The 21,028-nt window shown below is 36.0% G+C and overlaps 2 protein-coding genes across 4 annotated transcripts; one reads left to right on the top strand and one right to left on the bottom strand.

Moving 5' to 3' along the window:
* Positions 1-1,924: 1,924 nt before the first annotated feature.
* Positions 1,925-20,743, bottom strand: LOC105212786 (E3 ubiquitin-protein ligase Ubr3). The gene is made up of 12 exons (XM_011185046.3): positions 19,429-20,743; positions 18,023-18,495; positions 17,696-17,959; positions 17,399-17,627; positions 16,917-17,329; positions 15,976-16,134; positions 4,788-7,775; positions 4,284-4,710; positions 3,402-4,183; positions 3,194-3,325; positions 2,977-3,116; positions 1,925-2,902 (listed from the first exon to the last, which is right to left on the bottom strand). Exons 1-12 carry the CDS (start codon positions 20,051-20,053, stop codon positions 2,785-2,787), a joined length of 6,750 nt encoding a protein of 2,249 aa, XP_011183348.2. The 5' UTR covers positions 20,054-20,743; the 3' UTR covers positions 1,925-2,784.
* On the top strand, positions 9,143-15,967 carry LOC105212785 (uncharacterized). 3 transcript variants are annotated; one of them, XM_054231957.1, is made up of 9 exons: positions 9,143-9,659; positions 9,753-10,070; positions 13,094-13,235; positions 13,290-13,645; positions 13,715-13,807; positions 13,871-13,998; positions 14,074-14,460; positions 14,522-14,832; positions 15,713-15,967. In XM_054231957.1, the coding sequence occupies exons 1-8, from the start codon at positions 9,387-9,389 to the stop codon at positions 14,814-14,816; spliced, it is 1,992 nt and encodes a 663-aa protein (XP_054087932.1). In that variant the 5' UTR covers positions 9,143-9,386; the 3' UTR covers positions 14,817-14,832; positions 15,713-15,967. The 3 variants fall into 3 exon arrangements, with proteins under 3 accessions (XP_054087932.1, XP_011183344.2, XP_011183345.2); XM_011185042.3 differs by lacking the exon at positions 15,713-15,967 and having other exon boundaries at positions 14,522-15,333; XM_011185043.3 differs by lacking the exons at positions 9,143-9,659; positions 9,753-10,070; positions 15,713-15,967 and adding exons at positions 11,365-12,471; positions 12,571-12,735 and having other exon boundaries at positions 14,522-15,333.
* Positions 20,744-21,028: the final 285 nt, after the last annotated feature.

Genomic DNA, 21,028 nt, shown 5'->3' with positions numbered 1-21,028 from the left:
TCATTTTCGCCACCGAGCTACGCTATATCCAAGATGTTACGTTCATTTAATTTTGTTAAGATATCTCCCATTTTAATCGATATACAGGGCATAAAGCTCACAGGAAGTTTGAAAATCATAAACCAACTCTATTTGATTGAAATTAGTCGAGTAGTTCCTGAGATATGGTTTTTGCCTCTTAAGTGGGTGGTACCACGTCTATTTTCCTGTAAAATTTTGTGCTTCCATTTTTCGTTATTGAGTTAGAGCACTTTCAATAGTTTTCAAAATAACCTTTGTGTTGGGACGTCATTGTTATCGGATTTCATACATTTTCACATCATAAGACGAGGCGATTCCTCAAAGTTGGATAATACAGCTAGTTTGCGATATATACAAAAAACAGACCTACTTTTCGAACATTTTGGAACCACAGATGCCCTTTCTTATGATGTTCCAAGAAATAAGTTTATCAGTTTTTACTTAAGTTAATGGTTCGATTGGTTCCTTGTATGGGAAATTCATACAAAACTGTTAAAAATTCAAGAATGCCTTAGCCATTTAAACTTGAATCTAGAAAAACCGGTATTTCTATTCTATTATATTCTGAGATAGTAAAAGAAGTACATCTCACATAGCACAGTGGTTCCGCCCATAGGCGCCAAAAATCCATCTCACGATTTTTTGTCAAAATGTATACCGATGGCATCTAAATAGTCCAAACTTCTTACTTGCAAACCGGGTTTTCTAAAAATCTAACAGTACTTCACGGCATGACATAACAGCATTAACGCACTTCAAATTGTCCATTGTACTCACTAGAGGAGACATTATAAGTTTTTGTTCTAATTATAATGTAATGGAAAATGGACCAAATTTATTGATTTCAATGAAAATTTTAATTATTACTCGCAATTACGATTCCTAGCTACGTTTATTGAAATATTGAAATATTATTATTATGTTGTTCCGTTATACTCCATATCCATAATTGACTAAACCAAACAGAACTCAACTCCTAGAGAATATTGAATATTCATCCATGATTTTTTTCCACAAAACGGAAGTGGTAAAAATGACGAAAAGTCTAAAGTCACCAATACATACATTTCATTCATTTGCATTTTTTGACAACGACGTAAGTCTGAGGTGATAAAAAGATCTGTATCGAACCGTCTTGCTGCTCTGCTAGTCTCCACAAAGTATTGTATATTGTTCAACTTACGTTCTCACATATACATACTCCAGTTATGTAGTTTTAGTTTTATACAATTCTCTGTGCGTATTACGTAATTAATTACTCGTTATAATTCGATATTAATACCACAAATCCTCATACTTTGAGTAAAACTATGTGATGCAAATTAATGAAAGCGTTTGGGAAATAATTATTAATTTTCCATATTTTTATTAAATATACATTTGCATGTCTCCAAAGAAATTTATATCTTCATCTAGCTAATGATAATATTAAATATAATTATTGTTGTTATTTAAATGTTACCCATTTATTCAATTCGATACTTTAGTTTTGCATATCGAAAGCAAATTGAAAAATATAATGAAATGGAAAAATAAGTTTACTTCTGAATATTCAAATACGTTTAGTTCTTTCACATTTTCATGGTCTAATAACTATTAATTTATATCACATAAATGAATATTAAATACGTTATTTTATTATTTATTAAGCTTTTAATTATATTTTCAATATCAATATCAATTCTCATTTAAATTTAATGTTATTTTTTTCATAACATTTGTGTACGTGTAATTAATACAAGTATTGAACACACTATAACAAAGACGCTATCAAGAATGATAGAATTAGAGACTACGACAAATTTGACCATTGCTTTTTTTGTATTTACGTTGGACTGAAATGACGTCAGAAAAGGCAAGGAAATCGAGGAAAAATCCATTGTTTAATCATTCAGCTAATTAAATATATAAATGTGATACTTGGCTTACACTGAAACGTTTTCATTATAATCCTTTAAATAAAGTTGATTTCACGAGTTTATAATTCTTTGTTTGTTTTTGTTTACATTTCATATGAAAATTTAACAGTTATTTACGTTGCCTTTTCTCAGTCCAACTTTTAATATGTCACTACGGGTCGGATGTCACATGTCGCAATCTTGTATCTATCATTCTTGGACGGTATTGTTAATGCCATGCATTCCACCGCGATAGTCTTATGCCAGCAACAATATGCAATATACGTGCTTACGTAATATATAATGATGATAATTTATGATGTTTTACGACCGTTTTATATAATCTATAATTGTTGTTATACATATTTTCAAACTAGTCGTAAGCTTTAATGATATCGATATAAAGGACATCTCAGCAGTATTTGAATATCGTTTACCACATAGTATAGTATGTATAAGCAAACTTTCAAATTTCTCCCAAATTCAATCAATTTACACACGTTATTCGATATCGTCATTAAGCCTTTTTACATTTTCTATTTATTTTATTATTTTAGCTACGTTATTTAAACATAAGCAAGCTGCGAGTTATATAACTGAAATTTCTATAGCTTATCAATAATGTAATAGCAAAGATGTTTTGCCGTTATTAACTGTATGTAACGCATTTTAAAAACGCGTTGGCTAATTATTCTGCTTTGCTTTTCTTTTGCTTTGCAAATTCTTCGAGATATTTTATATATTTTAAATTAGACTTGAACATTGTTCATAATATACGTATTTTGTTACATTTTTATACCGACCGAGCAATTAATTATATTTGCCCTACCAACTCTTGTATGCTTCTTAATAATTCTTCCATGTTTCACAATAAATCCCGATGGAATACCCATGTATGTTTTGTATGCGCAAATTTATGTGAAAGCCATTGCGATTCCAGTAGATTGAAGCGGTCCTGACTTAGATAAAGAGGCTTTCCACGCCTACACAAATTAAACAAATTTACAGCGTAAATAATATATTCAACCTTTTAATGCTTCGAACAAACAAAACTTACTTGAGATCTCGATCTTCTTCATCAAAGTCGTCCAAATACAATGAGCCCCAAAGGCAGGCACGTCTCCCGCGAATCACTATTATGTATGTCGACGTTACGACGAGAAATATCCCGATGCCTCCCCCACAAGTAATTGTGTGCTAAAGTTTGAATCGTAACAATTAATATCGACATACATTTCTTACAGAACATCAAAGTAATTCTAATTTTTACTTACGCGAACCGCCTCACAACATTCATTTTCCGCACAGCATGTTTGTTTAAGACACACAATTGTGCCACATAGCAAACAGATCGAGCTCTCTTTCGGCACTTTATAACAGTTCAGACATGGACGTTCGTGGTAATACTAAAAGAAATATCATGTACATGAACATATATGTGTGCATTTTATGTGAGTGTGAGTGAATTTGAAAAGCACATACCGTGAATAAGCGCTCATACTCGCGAGGTAATTTGAGAAGCTTTGGCTGCTGCCATGAGGCGTGCTGTTTCAACATCACAAGCTCACTCGCTGTATCAATTGGTGGCTCAATATCCATTAATTGTTCACACCAAAATTTAGGCAACGTCTGTTCAGTGCCCGATATGAAGCATAAACCTTTCGAAGCATTAAAACAGTCCCAGTCCATCGAGTCTGTAACCAGTTCCAAATAGTAAACCAGACGTACGAACTCCAATCCTGGTGCGGATATTTCTGGCATGTCATGCCTATATAAATGTTGCCGCAACAATGCCGCTATGCGTAAGAATGGCAAGCATAGTGTTTGCAATTGAGCTTCCATGGACTTGAGATTTACTTCCACATCGGATTTTGAACTCCCCGCATCAATGCCACTCCTACTGCTATTCGACGCATATCCAAGACCAGAGAATACACTGAACCCCGCTGAATTCGCCATCGCCGCGGCAGCAGCTGCCGTTGATGTACTCGGTATGTTTTCGCGACGCAAATGTGACATACGATTTGTGTTGTTCAATACCAACGCCATTGCACGCCCCAAATACGGTATATTCGATGAGGTAGCACCACTCGTACGGGAAGAGTTTCGTCGGCCAATGGTGTCATCATCGTCCATGGAGGGAGATTTGTTAAATTTCGATATTATATAGTCGCATTCTATATCAGTAAGTGTGACGCAAAGCTGAACAACTATTTGGTAATACAACAAATTGTACATAACCTTAACCATGCAAGTAAAGAAATCTGTAAGTAAATACCCACATTCATTGAATTTTCGATAATAATTCTAATTGCAATTATTAAATTGTGATCTTCGCAAATTTAGTGTGCGAGTATATTTTACCTTGGTCCAAATGTAGAGGAGCTAACAAAATAAATTTCAATAGTAACGCTATGGGGTCGGCCAAAAGGCTGGGTATCCGTTCGAGGCAATGCGAAGGCACTGGAGCCGAGTCGCTTACGGGTAGACCAGCAAGTGAAGCCCAAGATTGGCACAGTGGCCATTCCACCAACACACGAACGTGTATGGATAACACGTGCAGTAAAGGAACGATGCAGTCGCGCTTCGCTTTGTAGCGTGTTGAATTCGTTGTGCACAGAGTACCACCGCGCTGTATTATTTCCGACTCTAAATTCGTACGCGCAATTGATGTCACAAAGACGAATAGACTTCGTAAGGTTGGAGGCACATGTCTCATGCCACGATGAGTAATATTTGTCATGTCCTCCATTGCGCGACCCATCGCCTCCGATAGTTTTGTTGAGGTCTGCTAAAGCGCGAAACCACAAAACCAAAATATATAGACATTTAAGAAATAATTACATTGTAACTGTCAATTGCACTTACCGTTGGTCGCACATTTTCTTTGATTAGATTTGTCAGTTCAGCGACAAGCTGTTCGAAAGGTTGAGTGCCTGATCGTACCATCGGCGTTGGCCTGTCCAGTTGGGGACTCAGTGGTAGTACCGAATTAGATAGCTGCCTGCAGACGGGACAATAAAACTCGCCACGTTCATGCTGATGTTGCCGCTGTGTGGCGTATAGTGTCTTCAAATATGCATCAAGGCAACTAAGGTGAACATGATGGCCACACGATTGTACATGTACACCATTTTCGTAGGCCATGTTGTTGGAGAGATACCAGGACTCTTTGCCAAATTTTCCACTTAACAGTTCAGTGCGTCGGTTAAACTCAATAGCTAACCTTGTGGTTTGCTTTAATCGCTCCTCGTCTTCGAGACAAAGTGGCAACGGCAACCGTTCGGCGGTTCGACGTCGATGTCCAACAATACCGCTGGATTCAACCAACACCACAAGTCCAATAGGATTGGATTCAGTACTGGGGGTTGTGCAATTGCAAATAATACAATCATACTCCTTTTCACGCGGCTGCTCTTCGAATATATCGTCGTCCTCGTCATCCATGTTGCCCTCCATGGTATGAGCCGCCGTTTGCATGAATTCTTTTTGCTTATTGGCGAAATCTTGCATCATTTTCATTTGCCGCTCGCGTGCCCGCTTGCGACGTTCTTCTTTCTCCCTTGTCTCGCGAGCCTTTTGCTCGGCTTGTTTTTCACGTTGATTCGGCCAAAGTCTCGAACGTATCTCGTCAATGCTTTGGGCGCACAACTCATCGCGCTTTGCTATTTTACGAATGAGATTGCCAATGAAGTAGGGACCATCACCAATCCGAGAATCGGATACTCGAATTTTCTTATAATTACGAATTCGCTTTCTACCCGTGCTACAGTGATTGTGTTCCCGTTGACTAGAATCCAGGTTAAGGTTGGAGGCGGCAGCAGAAGTGCTAGCCTCCAAGCAGTCTATATCCATGGCTAAAGGTGAATCCGGGGCGCTAAACAATGTCTTATTTGATTCTTCTATCTTTGATGGCCTCCCCTTTTCTAAATGGTTGACGGATGTTGATTTTGCGAATATATCATTATCAATATCCACATGTTTGTGTCGTTCTTCTTCCGTTTCTTCATCTTCACCATCGCTTAATGAGAAACTATCCAATGTACCACTAAGCTGTGAATGTAGCTTTAAAAGTAACGAAAGTATGCTCTCTTCAATGGGGACTTCGTCTTTGTTTTGCCCCCCAATAGCATTGTCCACCAACTGCGTAGTCCGTTTACGTGAAGCAGAATCATAACTTCGACGTCCACTCAACGTAGGCACTCCCACCACGCCCCGTATTGATGTTGTGGGAACAATGCTTCGACTGCCGATCGGCACAGCAACAGGTTGAACCCGCTGAAATGGCAATAGCATGCTATTAGCATTATTCGTGGTGGGTGAAAACATTTCATTTTGTTGTTGTTGCGGATTTTGTTGGGTTTCCGTGGTCCTTCTTAATTCGCTCGTCGATGTTCCACTACCGCTAACACCCCCACCGCCGCCACCAGTAACGCTGCCACCAGCTAGTAATTGTAATTCCCTTCTTATAGCCACTTCCATGCCACTTTCTGGTAATGTGATAGGTTGTAATGAGAAGCGAAAACCCACTGATGGTGAGGCGCCCTCAATAGCATTATCAGCATCTCGCAACGAATCATCCTCCTGGCTATCTTGCCTGATTACTAAGCCTTGTTCTGGCACTACCGAAAGATCCGGCGGCAATGCCACTTCCATATTTTGCATTCGCACCATAGCCGTCGACGTTCCACTCGCCACACTTACGCTCATTGAGTCATCATCCAAGTCGTCATCACTGCCACCAATCATGGGCAACGCAGCCGCCGTATCGGTTTCCACATCATAATCTAAATCACCATAAAACTGATTTGAACGGTAACTGGCGGGCGATACCTGTGGCTCGTGAGACTTTAACGATAGCTTCGAGACGACATAGCGTAAATTACATCGCAGATTATCAGTCGGATAGCAGTGGAAAAGTTTTGGTGGATCACGTCTCATGGAAAAGGGGTAACCATGTTTGCTTTTTGGCTCACATTCCACAACAGCAGACTTATCATTGCCATTGGTGTCATCACTTTTCTCGACAGCAATTTCTAATAGGAAAATTGCCAGCGCCAGCAGGTGCTCAGATACGTCGCGCGAGTGCACCGCTCGAAATAGAATTGAAAGTATGGTGGAGTGAAATACACGAGAATTAAGAATGCAACATGGATCACTGAAGGCCCCGCCCACTTTCCTTGGCAGTCGAAATGGTGGCCATAAGTTACCACTCGCTGGCATCTTATTCTTGCTTTTAACATAGTTTGTGAAGCGATCGAGAGACGATTGAAAGTCCCGCCGATGTACTGCACGCAAAAGTACGTGCAATGGGTCATAGTGCTGCTCCCACACATCATCGATCGGTGTAAAAAGACCCTGTTCCAGATTCTCAGAGCCCGAAGAAGGAGCCTTGTAAACGGATAGCTTTTTGAGAAAGTTCTCAAAGTTTTTTGTGTGTACATTGCCCGATCGCTCCGGCATCAATTCTAACAATTGGGAATGTGTCTTATTCTCAGTAGCGAGTAATGCACTTATCTCAATGATACACTGGGTAGCCTCATCGTTACCGAGATTTGTACGACTAGTTACAAGCGTTGCTAAACACGTTAAGAATCCCTCAAGCATTGAGCACTGTTCCAATTTCTGGGGCTGTTTTAACGGTGCCAACTCCAGCCACTGCCCAACACCGAACAGTTCAATTGTGTTCTGCAAAAAGAAGTATTGTGGCAAATTCGTTGCGCAAACTTGCAGAAAGAATAGGTCCATGTCCGCCATAGAATTGCAGAAATTCGCCTGGATATAGGTCATGGCTTGACCCTTAATTTGTAGTCCATTACGCACCCATTTTCCAGCCAATATCTCATAGAAGAAACTCTGTAAGAATACATAAAAATAAAAATAACTAGTTAATATAATTGAAATGTCCTGAATCATTATCCAGCTAAACTATTTTCAATGCCATAATTTTGTTTCTTTCTTAATTTCTGAATTAAAAAGCTTTAACATTTTCGAGATAAGTGCCGACGTTGTGGCAAGACTGGTTAACACTTAACGCCATATAATAGGATTATGTTTTATAATGGCCAGCGTTTGTCGTTGTATTCAAGTTTTCAACATGAAATCTTTTCATAAAAGGGAAGTCCCCGAAATACATTGCAACGATAATGTATTGTGTAAGATATATGTATTGATAGTAATTTACTAGTTTGGGAACTGAAAGTGAAAACATGGACATTTATTTCACTAAAACTAGGTGATTGACCTTTAAGTTATAAAAAAATATTTGAAGAACTAAGATTATAATTTGGCCCTTTCATTTCTAAAACTCATAGTAACAAAAGAGTGCTTCGGCTGCTGATACAACAAAAATTTAACAGTTGCGGAGTAGGAGTGATGTTAACTTCGTGCGAGTCTCATTAAAGAGACAACACTCACAGCTGCTCTTGTCCGTACATATGTCGGTTGACTTGCACACTCTCTCGCTTAGTCAACGAATTTGTTTATTCGTATATTGGCCCATGGATAACATGATACGAAACTCTTTCATTCGTGAGAGAGCTGTCAAAGTCCGCATTTTTTATAACATTTGACAATGGTGCCACTGCGGGAAAACATAAGTTAGGAGATTTTTATTCGATTTCTTGGGTATTTATTGGTTTGCAGTTTACGCTTAATAGAGACTTCTTAACCAATATTACATCAACACATACACTTATAAATATATATTTTAAGATAAACAATAAACATCTACATATAAAAATAATAAAATATTATAATAATTAAAAATCGTACATATTATAAGTCAACATAAACAAAAATTTGGCTTAGTTTAATTTAGTAACATATATATTTATTTATATTTTATAAACAAATAAACACCTTAATATATTCTCTAAAAGTTTAAGAGAAAATTTGTACCCAGATACGTATTTACGTAAATGGTATTTAACACAGTTAAAGAACGTATATTACTTTTGTACAAATAGCCACCGTTTCTTAAATAATATACACATATTAACTCCATTTAAATAAAAGTTAATAGTAATTCAAAAATCACAAAAAACTTATCGTACAAAAACGAACCATTTAATCATTTATTTCTGCGGGATTCTTAGTGGTAGCTCGTCATTTTGACTGTCAGCTGTTCAGCAGCCCATGATCTGGCTTTGTTGCCAACATCAAAAATGAGTTCATGGGCTCTCTCAACAAGCAAAAGAGAAGAGTTTCGTATCATATTATCCATGTATTGGCCGCTGACAAGTGCTGAAGTGTTGACGCGGCGATTGGTGTGTGTGAAGTATCTCTTTGGATAAAACGCGTTTGAGTCGATTGCTTCTGTTATTTTAGTATTGTGACACTTTTCGTTTTCATTAAACGCGATTTCATCCACTATTTTAAAAATATGTTTTGAAGCTGCCAGTAAAATACAAATCACAAATATTACATTCAATTAACTACAACAACTGCAACTCTAAAGAAATCCCAATGTTGCTGTTCCGCAGAAATTTGTTTAGGTTTGTGGTGCTTTGTTTCTTCTTCTTCGTCACACCACCACCAGCCGCAGCCGTCATAGAAGATGTACTTGACGTTATTCATGTGGTGAAAGAAGTTACGGTGGGGATACTAAAGGCTTGGGACGTAGTCCAACAATCGCCCATTGCCCAAAATATCGAGTTTCCACTGATGCGTGAAAAACAACGTAAAGTTTTGCAGCGTCTGAAAGACATGAGTCGCCAAATAGACCAAACGGAACAAAAGGTTTGCATTTACACACATAAACACATGCATATGTATGTGCATGCACATAAACATCCCTCAGCGGAAAATTATAAAGATTATTTTGTATTGCAGTATGCTGAAAACGTTGCACTGGCAGTTGAATCCCTGACAGTATTCATTAATCAGAATTTGCCACTTATGTCCAAAATGAATGACATTCAGGATACGATAAATCGGATTTCGTCTCGCTTCCAACAAATGCAGAAGTATGAAGCCTACCAAGACAAACTGGAGTCGAGCACTTTAGTAGGTTTTGCTGAATGGACTGTGTCGCCCAACGCACACTCGGTGCATCATTTGATGGATCGGTTGCATTTGACTCTACTCGGTCCAGAGGAGAAGGAGAACACAACCGCGAATGTTTTGTCTTTACTAGCAAAAACTTATGAGGTAAGGATTTCCGACAGTAGCCGCTATACATATGTGTATGCGAATATGAATATATTCCTAATGTAAGTATACTATTTTAGTCCGATTTGATTTCCAAAATGTCGACTAAAAGCCTCAGCTAATTGCACGCATCATATTCATCAGCATTCTAAACTATAACAATCTGTCTTAAATGTCAACTCATACGTATTTTGATAAGTAGGCATACATAAGGCATATGCATGTACATACATATATACTTATGAAAGACGAAGTCTCCAATGAGAAGTGCGAAAAGAAGTGTCAGTGAAATCTGAGAAACTAGCCAAACAAAGCATAAACAAATCACAAGTAGTTTTATGACTCACTCAGCAATTTATCCACCGTTAAATGATGAGAAGAATGGTAAATGGTTAGACTGTGAGCAAATCATGGATTCGCACCCAAGTGAATAAATTGAAATTAATTCAAAAGTGAATAAGCGATTAAATAACTTATGTATATACTATATTCACCCATTGCTAGTTATGTATTTAAGCCAAAGTAATAATGAAAGACTTAAGCACTTTCCACTTCACTCCTCAAGTTTCGGTAATGCAAAAGAATGACTCACAACATATACTTTGAAAAAGATGCCAATTTTCTCGTCCATACATACATACATATATATGTGAATGTAAGCTTCGTTTTTTTAAACTATACAATCTTTCCGTTTAGTTAAAAATGAGAACTACTTAATATAAATTTTCTTGATTATAGAACCCTGATTGGACTTTAAAAATATATATGTACATATGTATATTTAGATATATGCATATGTATGCATGTATATTCATTTGCATATATGGTAAGTTTCAGAAACAGTCCGTATTTTGTTTTGAAACTTTCAAAAGAAAGTCAACATAGAACCAGGTCATTTGAATTTATAAATTAAAAATAAATCCCATGTACCTATATATCTCCAAAACTGGGTTTCACATCACTAAGCAAACTGAGTACTCAAAAAAACATGTAGGTAAATCTGTCATGCCTACTACTCGTACATTATATACAAGTGCTCATATGCTCATACAGTCACACCATGAAATCCTCTCCCACTCACAACTAAAACAACAAACTTCACTACGTCATAGCTGAGAGTAAACATTCAAGATACATATTTCTCTTCGCCATAACCACACTGTGATTATTAATGTGAAGGTCCCGCTGCCGTTTGTCGACTTTCATAAATATCTCAATACGAACATGTTCCGACTTCTATTGACTCTCAGTTACTTGTTCCACCGCTCTTCGCCATGAATTTCTCAATGCAGTCGTTCTATTTTACTTTTGCTTTGTAAACTGAATAAAACAGATTGGGTCTTGGTACGGCGCAATATCGCAATAATTTTAAATCATTTATATAAAACAAACTAAGCAAATTTCTTTCACTAGAATTATACACATACAATTATATGTATGCATATATTGCTAGGTGATATTCGTGTGTGGCATATCGATAAATGAAATGGGTATTATCCGAAGTGAAATATAACATTTTAACCTTCCTTTTCAACGAGGAATAATATCACTAAACAATTTTTAATGTTTATGCAATGTAAAGATGGTGGACGATAATGTAATAAATCAGTGATAAACGTCTATATGAATATTGACGAGTGAATCGTCCACAGACAAAGAGGGAACGTCATCAAGAAAGAACAACAAGTATATAGTGTTGTGAAAAAACAGTATGGACACAAGACAAAAGATAAATAAGCAACGTTAACGTTGTTACATTTAACAAAAGAAGAAAAATCAATATAAAACAATACAAACAATACTTAAACTCATTATAATTACAGGCTATTATTTAACTGTTTCAAAGCACATTGTCTACATTTCGCCCAAATACTGGCACAAGATCAAACTGATAAAGATTTTGTAATTGTCTGGGGCCAAAAAAGGCATTTCCATCATTCGCGGTGATAACAAACAGTAAACGAACGTCCTAAAATAATAATATAGAAATAAAAGCAATAAAAACATACACAATTAAAGAAAAACTTTAAAATTTGAAATACAAAAAAATCTAACCGCAATGCCGACCATTTTGAACATTTATCTCGCGCTGACGGTTATCGGGTTATTCTTAACAAACACCGTAAATTCTGAAATAAGACCGGAGGTAGCGGAATTGCAAGTCGATACTACACGGAACGAGTACATCGCACTTCAGCAGTCACTTTGGCGCTATCTGAATAAAGAGGGCACCAGTAAAAGTTCTCAACTTCGAAAAGTTTACGATTCGCATCGGACATTTATTAGCGATCATTTCCAAAGTAATTTCGAGGTGGGAAGATATGATATACTAAATCATTATGAATGGAGTCTCTTGGAGCGCGACCTGCTGCAAATTGACAGAATGTTCGATTACTATCAGGTGCGAAACACTTACATACAAGCATTCGAATGGAGTTTGGAAAAATTATGATCACCATTTTAAATCCGATCATAAAACATTTGTTTCGTGCATTTGCAGAACGACCTGAACGAGCACAACAATTCCGCTGAGGTGAATGAACGTGCCATTTTGGACATTTGCGAGACGGTGCTTCGCAATGATAATGTCTTCTCTATGTCGCGCATTTTTCAGGACGTGGAGTTAGTGATGGTGAAGCAAACCCTTTATTATAGGGCAATGTTGGTTAGTTTATTAAATACATGTATCTATTTGTCACCTGAATGCAGAAATCAACTTATCCATATAGAAATCATATATGTAGGTACACATGCAATATACATAAAAGCACGCTTGAATTGCGAATATCTATATAATCAACAGTCACGAACAAGCTAATTCGCAATTTATCGTAAAATAGAATATATTCCACATTTTACATTAGGGAAGATCAATTAAATCATTGTAGTGAAGATTTCTTATTCTATTTCTTATACTATGAATGGGTGTAAAATCGGTATTTCTATATACATACACACGTGAATACATATATTTTATGTATTAGCAAGGAGCAGCTAATTTCACTAATATTTGTAATTTGTAGGAATCGATGGATCAAATATGCCATACGCAACAATCGGCGCAGCAATTCGTGTTTTCCCTGTATTCCGATATAGCTCTTACAGAACTAAAGGGCTACACTATGATGCAGTTTTCGTGGATGATGTTGAGGATTTACGGCAAAGGTAGAATCATCAAATAAGTAATTTTCTATTCTGAATAATCGGGTTTGTTTTTAGGAAATTTTTCTCAAGAAGTTGAACTAATGCACATGGACTATGCGAAACGAACTGAACGTACGTTGAAATTGTTAAGGGAAGTCATGCGTCGCGCCGATCGAATTTTGTGGAGATGTGACCCTGGGAAATTTGAGCATGGCAAAAATTATGACGAGGTGACCCGTCTTCTGCAGGGTTACATTGAGAATGAAGTTGATTTGAACAAAGAGGAAACATGCCGTGAAACTTGCGATTTTTATCAATCCACCCGATCTGAAGGCTGTTTCAAGGATCTATATTGTGCACGCCAACCCAGATGTTCTGGCAAATTGTATCACTGTACATATGTTGACGCGGACATGTGGGTTTGCCCTGCTGTATGTTGAACTTCTGCGTTTTGCGAAATAGTTGGGTATTGAATTAATGTTAATGTTTTTTTTTTTCAGAGCCGAAACAGTACGCGTCGCTATGAATACATAGAATATGAAAACGGTCGCGTACTTGGTCAAAAATCCGCTTGTGTACGGGGTACTACAAAGGTAAGGCTTTTGAAAGTTTCAACTGGCAACCATATATAACTTAATATATAACATTTCCCACAGGTGGACTCCTGGTGGCGCTATCTGTTCTGGCACTGTAGCTATTGTTTTTGCCTATGCGATGAAATTAGTATAAAATCAGACCGCTACTTCAATTTGCGCGAAACCGTAGCAGATGTAGAGAACAATAGGTAGATCATCAGACGCAATATGTTTATTTTTTATTAATCGGATATAATATTCACGATTTTTTTACCAACTTTTAGAGTGGTGGCCGGCTTGCGCATGACCAAACATAACCGAATATTTCACTTACAAATCCAAGAAGGAGAACTCTTACCGAGAGGCAATATAAACAGGTCGAGCCTGACTTGGAAGCCAGTGGAAAGTTATCAAATATTCGATAGAGACGTGCGTAATGGTCGATATTACCATACACTCAGTTACGAAAGTAGATCAATGGATTTGGACGACATCTACACAGACGACAACTCATTTATAGTTGTTGGTGTGCGTTGGCGAGTCGTTGGTGCCCATTTAAATCTGGAAGCCAAATTAGCTGAATTCGATTTCAAAATGGGCAAACTCATATCCCCAGAAACGAATAGTTTTTGGAAATCTAATGATAACACCGATGTGAGCGGCGAACGAAGGTAAATTACTGCATTAATTCGTCTTTCAAGAAATGTACTAAATAAATCATCTGCTTCTTAGACAAAAAATCAACCTCATCAATCCGGATAAATCAACACGAACAATAGTCAAATCAATACCCGACTCACGACATAATCAATACATAGATTTTATAAATACGAGTATGGAGAAGGATGCCGCGCAAAGTACGGTACCTTTTATCGATACCCAGGAAGTGACATCTAACCCCCCAGTGCCGCTTTCCGGTGTCGGTATATATCACAAGGGACGGCAAGGTTACGGCGGATTTTTGGCACCAAAGATTATGACCTATGATTTTGCGCCGCACATTCGAGTGCCACAAGATATTAACTAAATATCGAACTTAGAATGTAAATATTATTATATAATACACTAGTATATATATGTACATATATGCAAATGGATGTATGTATGTTTATATAATTATAATATTAATATACTATAGCAAACACACATACATGCACATAAATATATATGTATTTGATAAATATTGGAGCTGCAAGAACTTGCAATAATGAACAGCCGTTGGTTATATTTTGATGTTTCTTAATTTGATTATAAGCTATTTAGAAGAAACATAAGAAACATTTCCTATCAAAATTTACATTTCCTTGAAATTATTTAAGTGACCATATTCGAATGTTAAAATTAAAACCAAATACTCTTGCTCGAATTAGTACGCAGTACAACTTTTTATAGCAGTTCTTTGCAGCTCAGATCTAGATATATTTTACCAATTTCTAAAACAAATAAGTTTCGTTCAATCAGTAAGCAATAAATTCACTTATTATATTCGAATTAGAAATTGAATCTATACTTATTTATGTACAATAAATTGGCATTAAGCTAAATAACATCATTGTGTCTTTATTATTTGCTTCTCAATAATTATTTTCACTTCAACTATATCTTCACAAGGAACATATTAGAAATAGGAATACTGTTAGGTCCTTTCATAGGGTTATTGCTTCAAAATCTAGTCTCTACGAGCAACAATTATTTTTTCGTCATAATTAAGCAATTTACAAGTTCAAAACCAGGAGAGAATTTACAATTGAACCAAATATATGACGGAAACTAAATGATTCACTTTTCAGTTCAATTAATTTCCTCATTATTTTTTAATTAATATTATTAGGAAACTGAAATATTGTGTAAAGCTTTTTGAACTGAGTTTGAATTCCGTTACGTTAACTTCGATTAATTTATTTTTTTATATAATTCTTCTAGATAAATGAAAAACAGGAGCCTGAAGAATTATTTCACAAGCGTACCTCGATTCTTATCATGGTGTACCTCTTTAATTCCTATTATATTCGCACAAAACAGGAGCTTTTGCGAAAATAACCCTAACTACAACTGGAAATATTGGTTATTAAAAATAATCCGTACAAAATAGATCAGTTACTGTTACATATCAATTATAGGCAAGGAAGCATATGTGAGATGATAGTCTATTAACATAATAAAAAATGTTTTCCAAAACAACTCACCTGAACTCGTAGTGGATGTATCATTAAAAGTGGCAATATGTATGACCTGGTAGGCAGCACTTCTGATAGTGACATCCCCATTTTGGTGACAGCCTGGCAAAGAAACGCTGCCAAATATCGATGTAGTGGAAAGTGAAAGGATGCTTGCATCATTTCATTCTGTTGAAAACAAAATATATGTTAATGATAAATACAATGCATGTGTAGTATTTGTAATCTATTCATATGTATATATACTATACGTCAGCAATACTACAATATCAACTATTTTTCTGAGTATTGAATCAAATCAATTTTTTCTCGGGAGATATCTTCAGTCCGTTTTTCGAAGTTAGCCTCCGAAATCGAAATATTCATCTAGGATTTTAGAAATCGAGCTGACTAGTAAGAGGTATAAATCAAAAAGTAACATTTTCTTCTAATGTCACTGATGTATAATAACGCTTAAAAGTTGGATCTTAAACATAAAATGTGTATCTAAGTATTTGAACGATTTATACAGAAATTATATAAATACACATAGCAGGAGAAAGGTCGATTAAACGCATCCATCCGCAACCATACCAATTTTCTTATCTTATATCGACTGTCATAAAAGCTTGAGCGAAATTGTTTATACACCATTAAAATATTTTTTTATTAAGCTTTATAAAGCTTTTCCATGGACCTATTTTCGAAGTTCGAATGTAGGGAATGCACTTTTTTCTTATGTGTCAATCCCACGGGAAAAATTAGTTTGGTCTTATATTCAGCCGAAATACGTATGTACGATACGTATTATTATAATTAAAAACATGCGGAAGACAAATCAAATGACACTGATAATTTTAAGGCAAAAATAAAAAAATGGACAGTATACGGGCTCTAACTTGAATGTTCAGCAATTAAAATTATAATTTTTAAATTTTTAATTTTATCCAACATCATTTTGTTATACGTACCGGAGACAATTTGGGTTCCAAAAAGTAAATGGCATCTAGCCATTCATGTAGAGTATTAACACAGTACGTTATTATCTTCTTAGCTAAATGTGCATGAGTGCCATCCTGCAAATGTGAAATTATAGACCACATGGGGTAAGCACTTGCTTCTAACTCGCACGAGAAAGCTGCATAGTAAGAATTCGGTTCGAACTCCACATGGGATGTCGTTTCTCGCACATTCACATTCATGCCTTGGAGCATTGACAGAAACTGGAACCACATGTCGATTAGATTATCATCCCGTAAGAAGACCAAAGCAACTGATTCATGGGAGAGCACATTGTTGAAGTCAGAAACCAGAGGCCAGTAACAGTGATCTTTCATCACTTGGCGGGTACAATCGATAACGAAATGAAAATTTTTATGTGGATCTAGAAATAAAAATAATTATTAATATTATACATATTTAAACATATTTCATGAGCATTAATCGTTGTTACCGTGTAAAGTATTTTGTATTAATATTTTTGACATCATTAACTTGAGACTGATTATCATTACATGCAGCAAGGATAACTCTTTAACCATTTTCAAAGCTAGACTCTCGTTGGAAAAAAGTTGGACGCTCATGTGTACAACTCGATTACTAAGTGTGTCTGGGTCGCGTGACATTTCTAGAACAGATGGTATTCGGCTGTAGTGCATAACAAAAGTTCGAGTGAGATGTTCCTATAATTCGAGAGAAAAAAGAAATAAATGTAAACTTGAATTTTCACGTTCTGTTTGAAAGAATTTACCTTGTAGTCCTGATCGGGCAGCATATTAAGTAAAAAGCACACCAAATTTTGTGGAAATTCAAATTTAAACGTCCAAAATATGAATTCTTCCAAAAGAGTTGTGTGAACCAACTTTTCTCCTAACGCTGGAAGATGTTTATAATCATCAGGTGGTTCTGGACTAGGAAAACGATTGACGGCATCTTCATATTTTTCACGGTTTGACTTCAAAAATCGGCCATGTCTGGTATCCAAACATGGAGATTCGGTGAAAAATTTATACACCTGTAATAAAGGTATGAATAGATAAGAATTTAAATTACTGTAAATGTATAAATAGTTACTTACGTCTGGATTTATAAGCGCACGAGTCATTACTTTACGCATTATTTCACCCATATTGTTCAAATCGATTAGCATATTCGTGAATTCTTCACATGAATAGGCCGCCAGATTGTAGGTTTGAGAAGTTGGATCACTATGCTCTCTAAAGTGCTGTAGCAATCGGAAGAGTAACTTGGGCATTATTGCTCCAGCCACGGCGAGTAAGTTAGGCGGTACAGGCTCTTTGTTGCTTCGATTGTTGATTCCATGATCGCTGCAAAAACCCTCAGCTTTCATGACAGAAGTATCGCCACAATCACATGCGCCGCCTGCTTGTGACAAGAACATGTTGAAGTCATGATTGGTGTGATCTCCTTTCTTGAAGCAGTCCCGGCAAATTGACATACATGGCGAAATTCCGCATGTCCGACATCGGTACGCTACCACATGTGGTACCCACACAAGACCGCATTTTGCATGATTGTCATAACTTCGTACTGTTGCAAATATATAAAATTATTTAGTTACGTATAATATACTTTTTCTAGTTATGTACTTAAATATAACATTTCAATTCGGAATGATATTTGGATTTCAAATAACCGACATAGTACAAGGCTACTGAACTTCTAGAATATTGCTTAAGGGGTTATATACAGTTAGAAATTTCAAAAAATCGATTTTTTTTTATTTCATTTTCTTAATGTACATATATTTAAGAATACACACATAACTAATTAATTTCATATCGTTCCGGTGAATATTTTCAAAGTTACAAGCAAATGAAAAATTTGAAAAGGCGTTTCAGAGTGCTTGGAAGTACAAGGTCCAAACTTTAAACGCGTTTTTGTCAAAATGGTGTTTTCAAAGTCGGTGACCAACATTACTCGAAAACGGCCAGACCGATTAATCTCAAATTTTAACACGACCTTCTTAAATATATTTTTTAGTAATTAATCGTAGATTTTTTCTCTCCGATAAATATTTTTTTTATAAACAATTTAAGGCCGAAATTTCGGTGAAAAATCGATTTTTTTTTTTGAGAAACCGCTATTTTGTCAAAAAATTTTATTTTGCTTATTCCTTCGATTAATTACTAGATTTAACATTATTTTAACGAAATCTATTTGGTTTTTTAATTTCGGATGATCCAGTTCCGAGATATAGTGGTCACCGCAAAACGTCTTTTTTGAGAGGAGCTCCTGGAGATCAGCTGTAGCTCTTTTTCAAATAAATATTTTTACTAGTACTAAGTCTTAAAATACAGTTAAAAGATACCATAATATGTGTACACAATTTTGGATCAATAAATTAAAAAGTTTTCTCAGAAAAAATTCTGGAAAATTCACTTTTTTTCGGCTGTCTAACTGTATATAACCCCTTAAATTTAGATGTTAAATATATTTTTGCTTTGTGACTTTTTAACTTACCAATTTTTACGAATTCTTGTGGTGTGCGACCTCCTGCAATTAACCAACGGATCCACTCGATATTATCAGCGTTGTCTATAGGTGTTCCTGGGTTAAAAAGTTTGTCCAAAATAGCGTCCAATTCTGGAGTTTTCTCACTTCGACAACATTCGGCATTAATTAGAGCTGCTACCTCTTTACGACTTCTTAAGCTGAATGATGCTGATGTACCAAAGAAAAAACTTGGCTTAGCTCCACCTGTACTGCCGGAGATTATGCCTGCAGTCAACGCTGAGCTTGAAGTAATTGATGAAGCATCTGTTAGAGGATCCTCATCCGTTTCAGTTGTGCCTACAGATTCCCAGTCAGGAAAATCGAGTCCAGCTCGCCCCGAAATAGGAGCAGCGGCAACGGCTACGTATGAAGACTGCGTCCTAGGCTCGGAATTTGCTGATGTACTAACGGAGACATTCGAAGGTAAATTCACTACCATCGAAATATCAACATCATCAAATTCATCGTCTTCTGTTACTTCATTATCAACGTTCGAAATATCATTGTTTCTTGCATTACCACCACCAATTCGATCAATTGAAATTTCATTGTTTATGTCGCCACCACTAGATATGTTGTCGTCTTCGTCCATAATGCTCTTTTATCTGAGTATAAATCACTGTAACTTTTCGGAGTGGATTGATTAATTCTGTAGATATTTGGCTAATATATCTTCTTTGAAACAGTTTTATGATTATAAAGCAATAACTGACAGAATTTCTTTTTTAATTTTTTTTTTTTTTTTGTCTTATTATTAGTTGTCAATCCTCAAATTTTTAAGAAACGACCGTGATTTTGGGGCCGTGCCCCTTTGTGAATTTTAACACTTTTTCCACGCACGCGATGCAGTACCCAGAACTGCAGTATTTGCCCAAAATTCCTCTCTTTTCAAACGTAAACTTAAAGAAACTCACGCGCAACTTTCCCCGACTACAAAAATCGGAATTATCACTATTTTTCTTCAATACACCAATTTCCTTTTTTGTGTAAAACTTTTTCTTCACCTTTATGTTCTATATTTTCACACTGGCTCTCCACCTTTTTTAACCTTGTTTTCTTCTCTTTAAAATTTTCTTTTCGCTTCCTATTCGCACATTTTATCCAATTTTAGGTAGTTTTTACCGATTTATCTTTTTTATTTATTGACCCTCAGACAACTTCTTTACTCAATTTTGACTTATTTAGATTAGTGATTTTTTAGCAGTTTTAATTTAAAAACAATTTGTGCATTTCCACGAAAATCTTCAACGATGACTTTACGCGAGTACGACAGCAAAGACATATTACTCAGTGTTGTTAACTCTTCAATTTTATAGTAAAATGTTCGAAATCCACTTGTCACTTTTGTATATAGGAATGTTACTCATTACTAGTTAGATTATAACGCGTCTCCACTAGCAAGATGTTGACACTTACCTTGCGTATAAATTGTTATGTTTAAATATTCAATTTTTGTTTATGCAGAATTAAATTTGCATTTCCGAGAAACGGTTTTTGCTTTAAAACATATTAAAACATTGTAAAGGAAGACAAAAGGCAATCCCTTAGGACGACTGTCGAATCCATG

This window comes from Zeugodacus cucurbitae, chromosome 5 (assembly GCF_028554725.1).
Source record: "Zeugodacus cucurbitae isolate PBARC_wt_2022May chromosome 5, idZeuCucr1.2, whole genome shotgun sequence".
Lineage (NCBI taxonomy): Eukaryota > Metazoa > Arthropoda > Insecta > Diptera > Tephritidae > Zeugodacus > Zeugodacus cucurbitae.
This window is presented reverse-complemented; position numbering and strand designations above follow the sequence as displayed.

What these genes read in the sequence shown, in the direction of transcription:
- LOC105212785 (XM_054231957.1), top strand. Translation starts at nt 9,387, where the DNA reads ATGTTGCTGTTCCGCAGAAATTTGTTTAGGTTTGTGGTGCTTTGTTTC. An exon ending in TACTAGCAAAAACTTATGAG is followed by an intron (nt 10,071 to 13,093) that starts GTAAGGATTTCC and finishes TGTAATTTGTAG; the next exon opens with GAATCGATGGATCAAATATG. An exon ending in GTGTACGGGGTACTACAAAG is followed by an intron (nt 13,808 to 13,870) that starts GTAAGGCTTTTG and finishes CATTTCCCACAG; the next exon opens with GTGGACTCCTGGTGGCGCTA.
- LOC105212786 (XM_011185046.3), bottom strand. Translation starts at nt 20,053, where the DNA reads ATGGACGAAGACGACAACATATCTAGTGGTGGCGACATAAACAATGAA. An exon ending in ACAAGAATTCGTAAAAATTG is followed by an intron (nt 18,496 to 19,428) that starts GTAAGTTAAAAA and finishes TATTTGCAACAG; the next exon opens with TACGAAGTTATGACAATCAT. An exon ending in TGCCCGATCAGGACTACAAG is followed by an intron (nt 17,628 to 17,695) that starts GTAAATTCTTTC and finishes CTCGAATTATAG; the next exon opens with GAACATCTCACTCGAACTTT.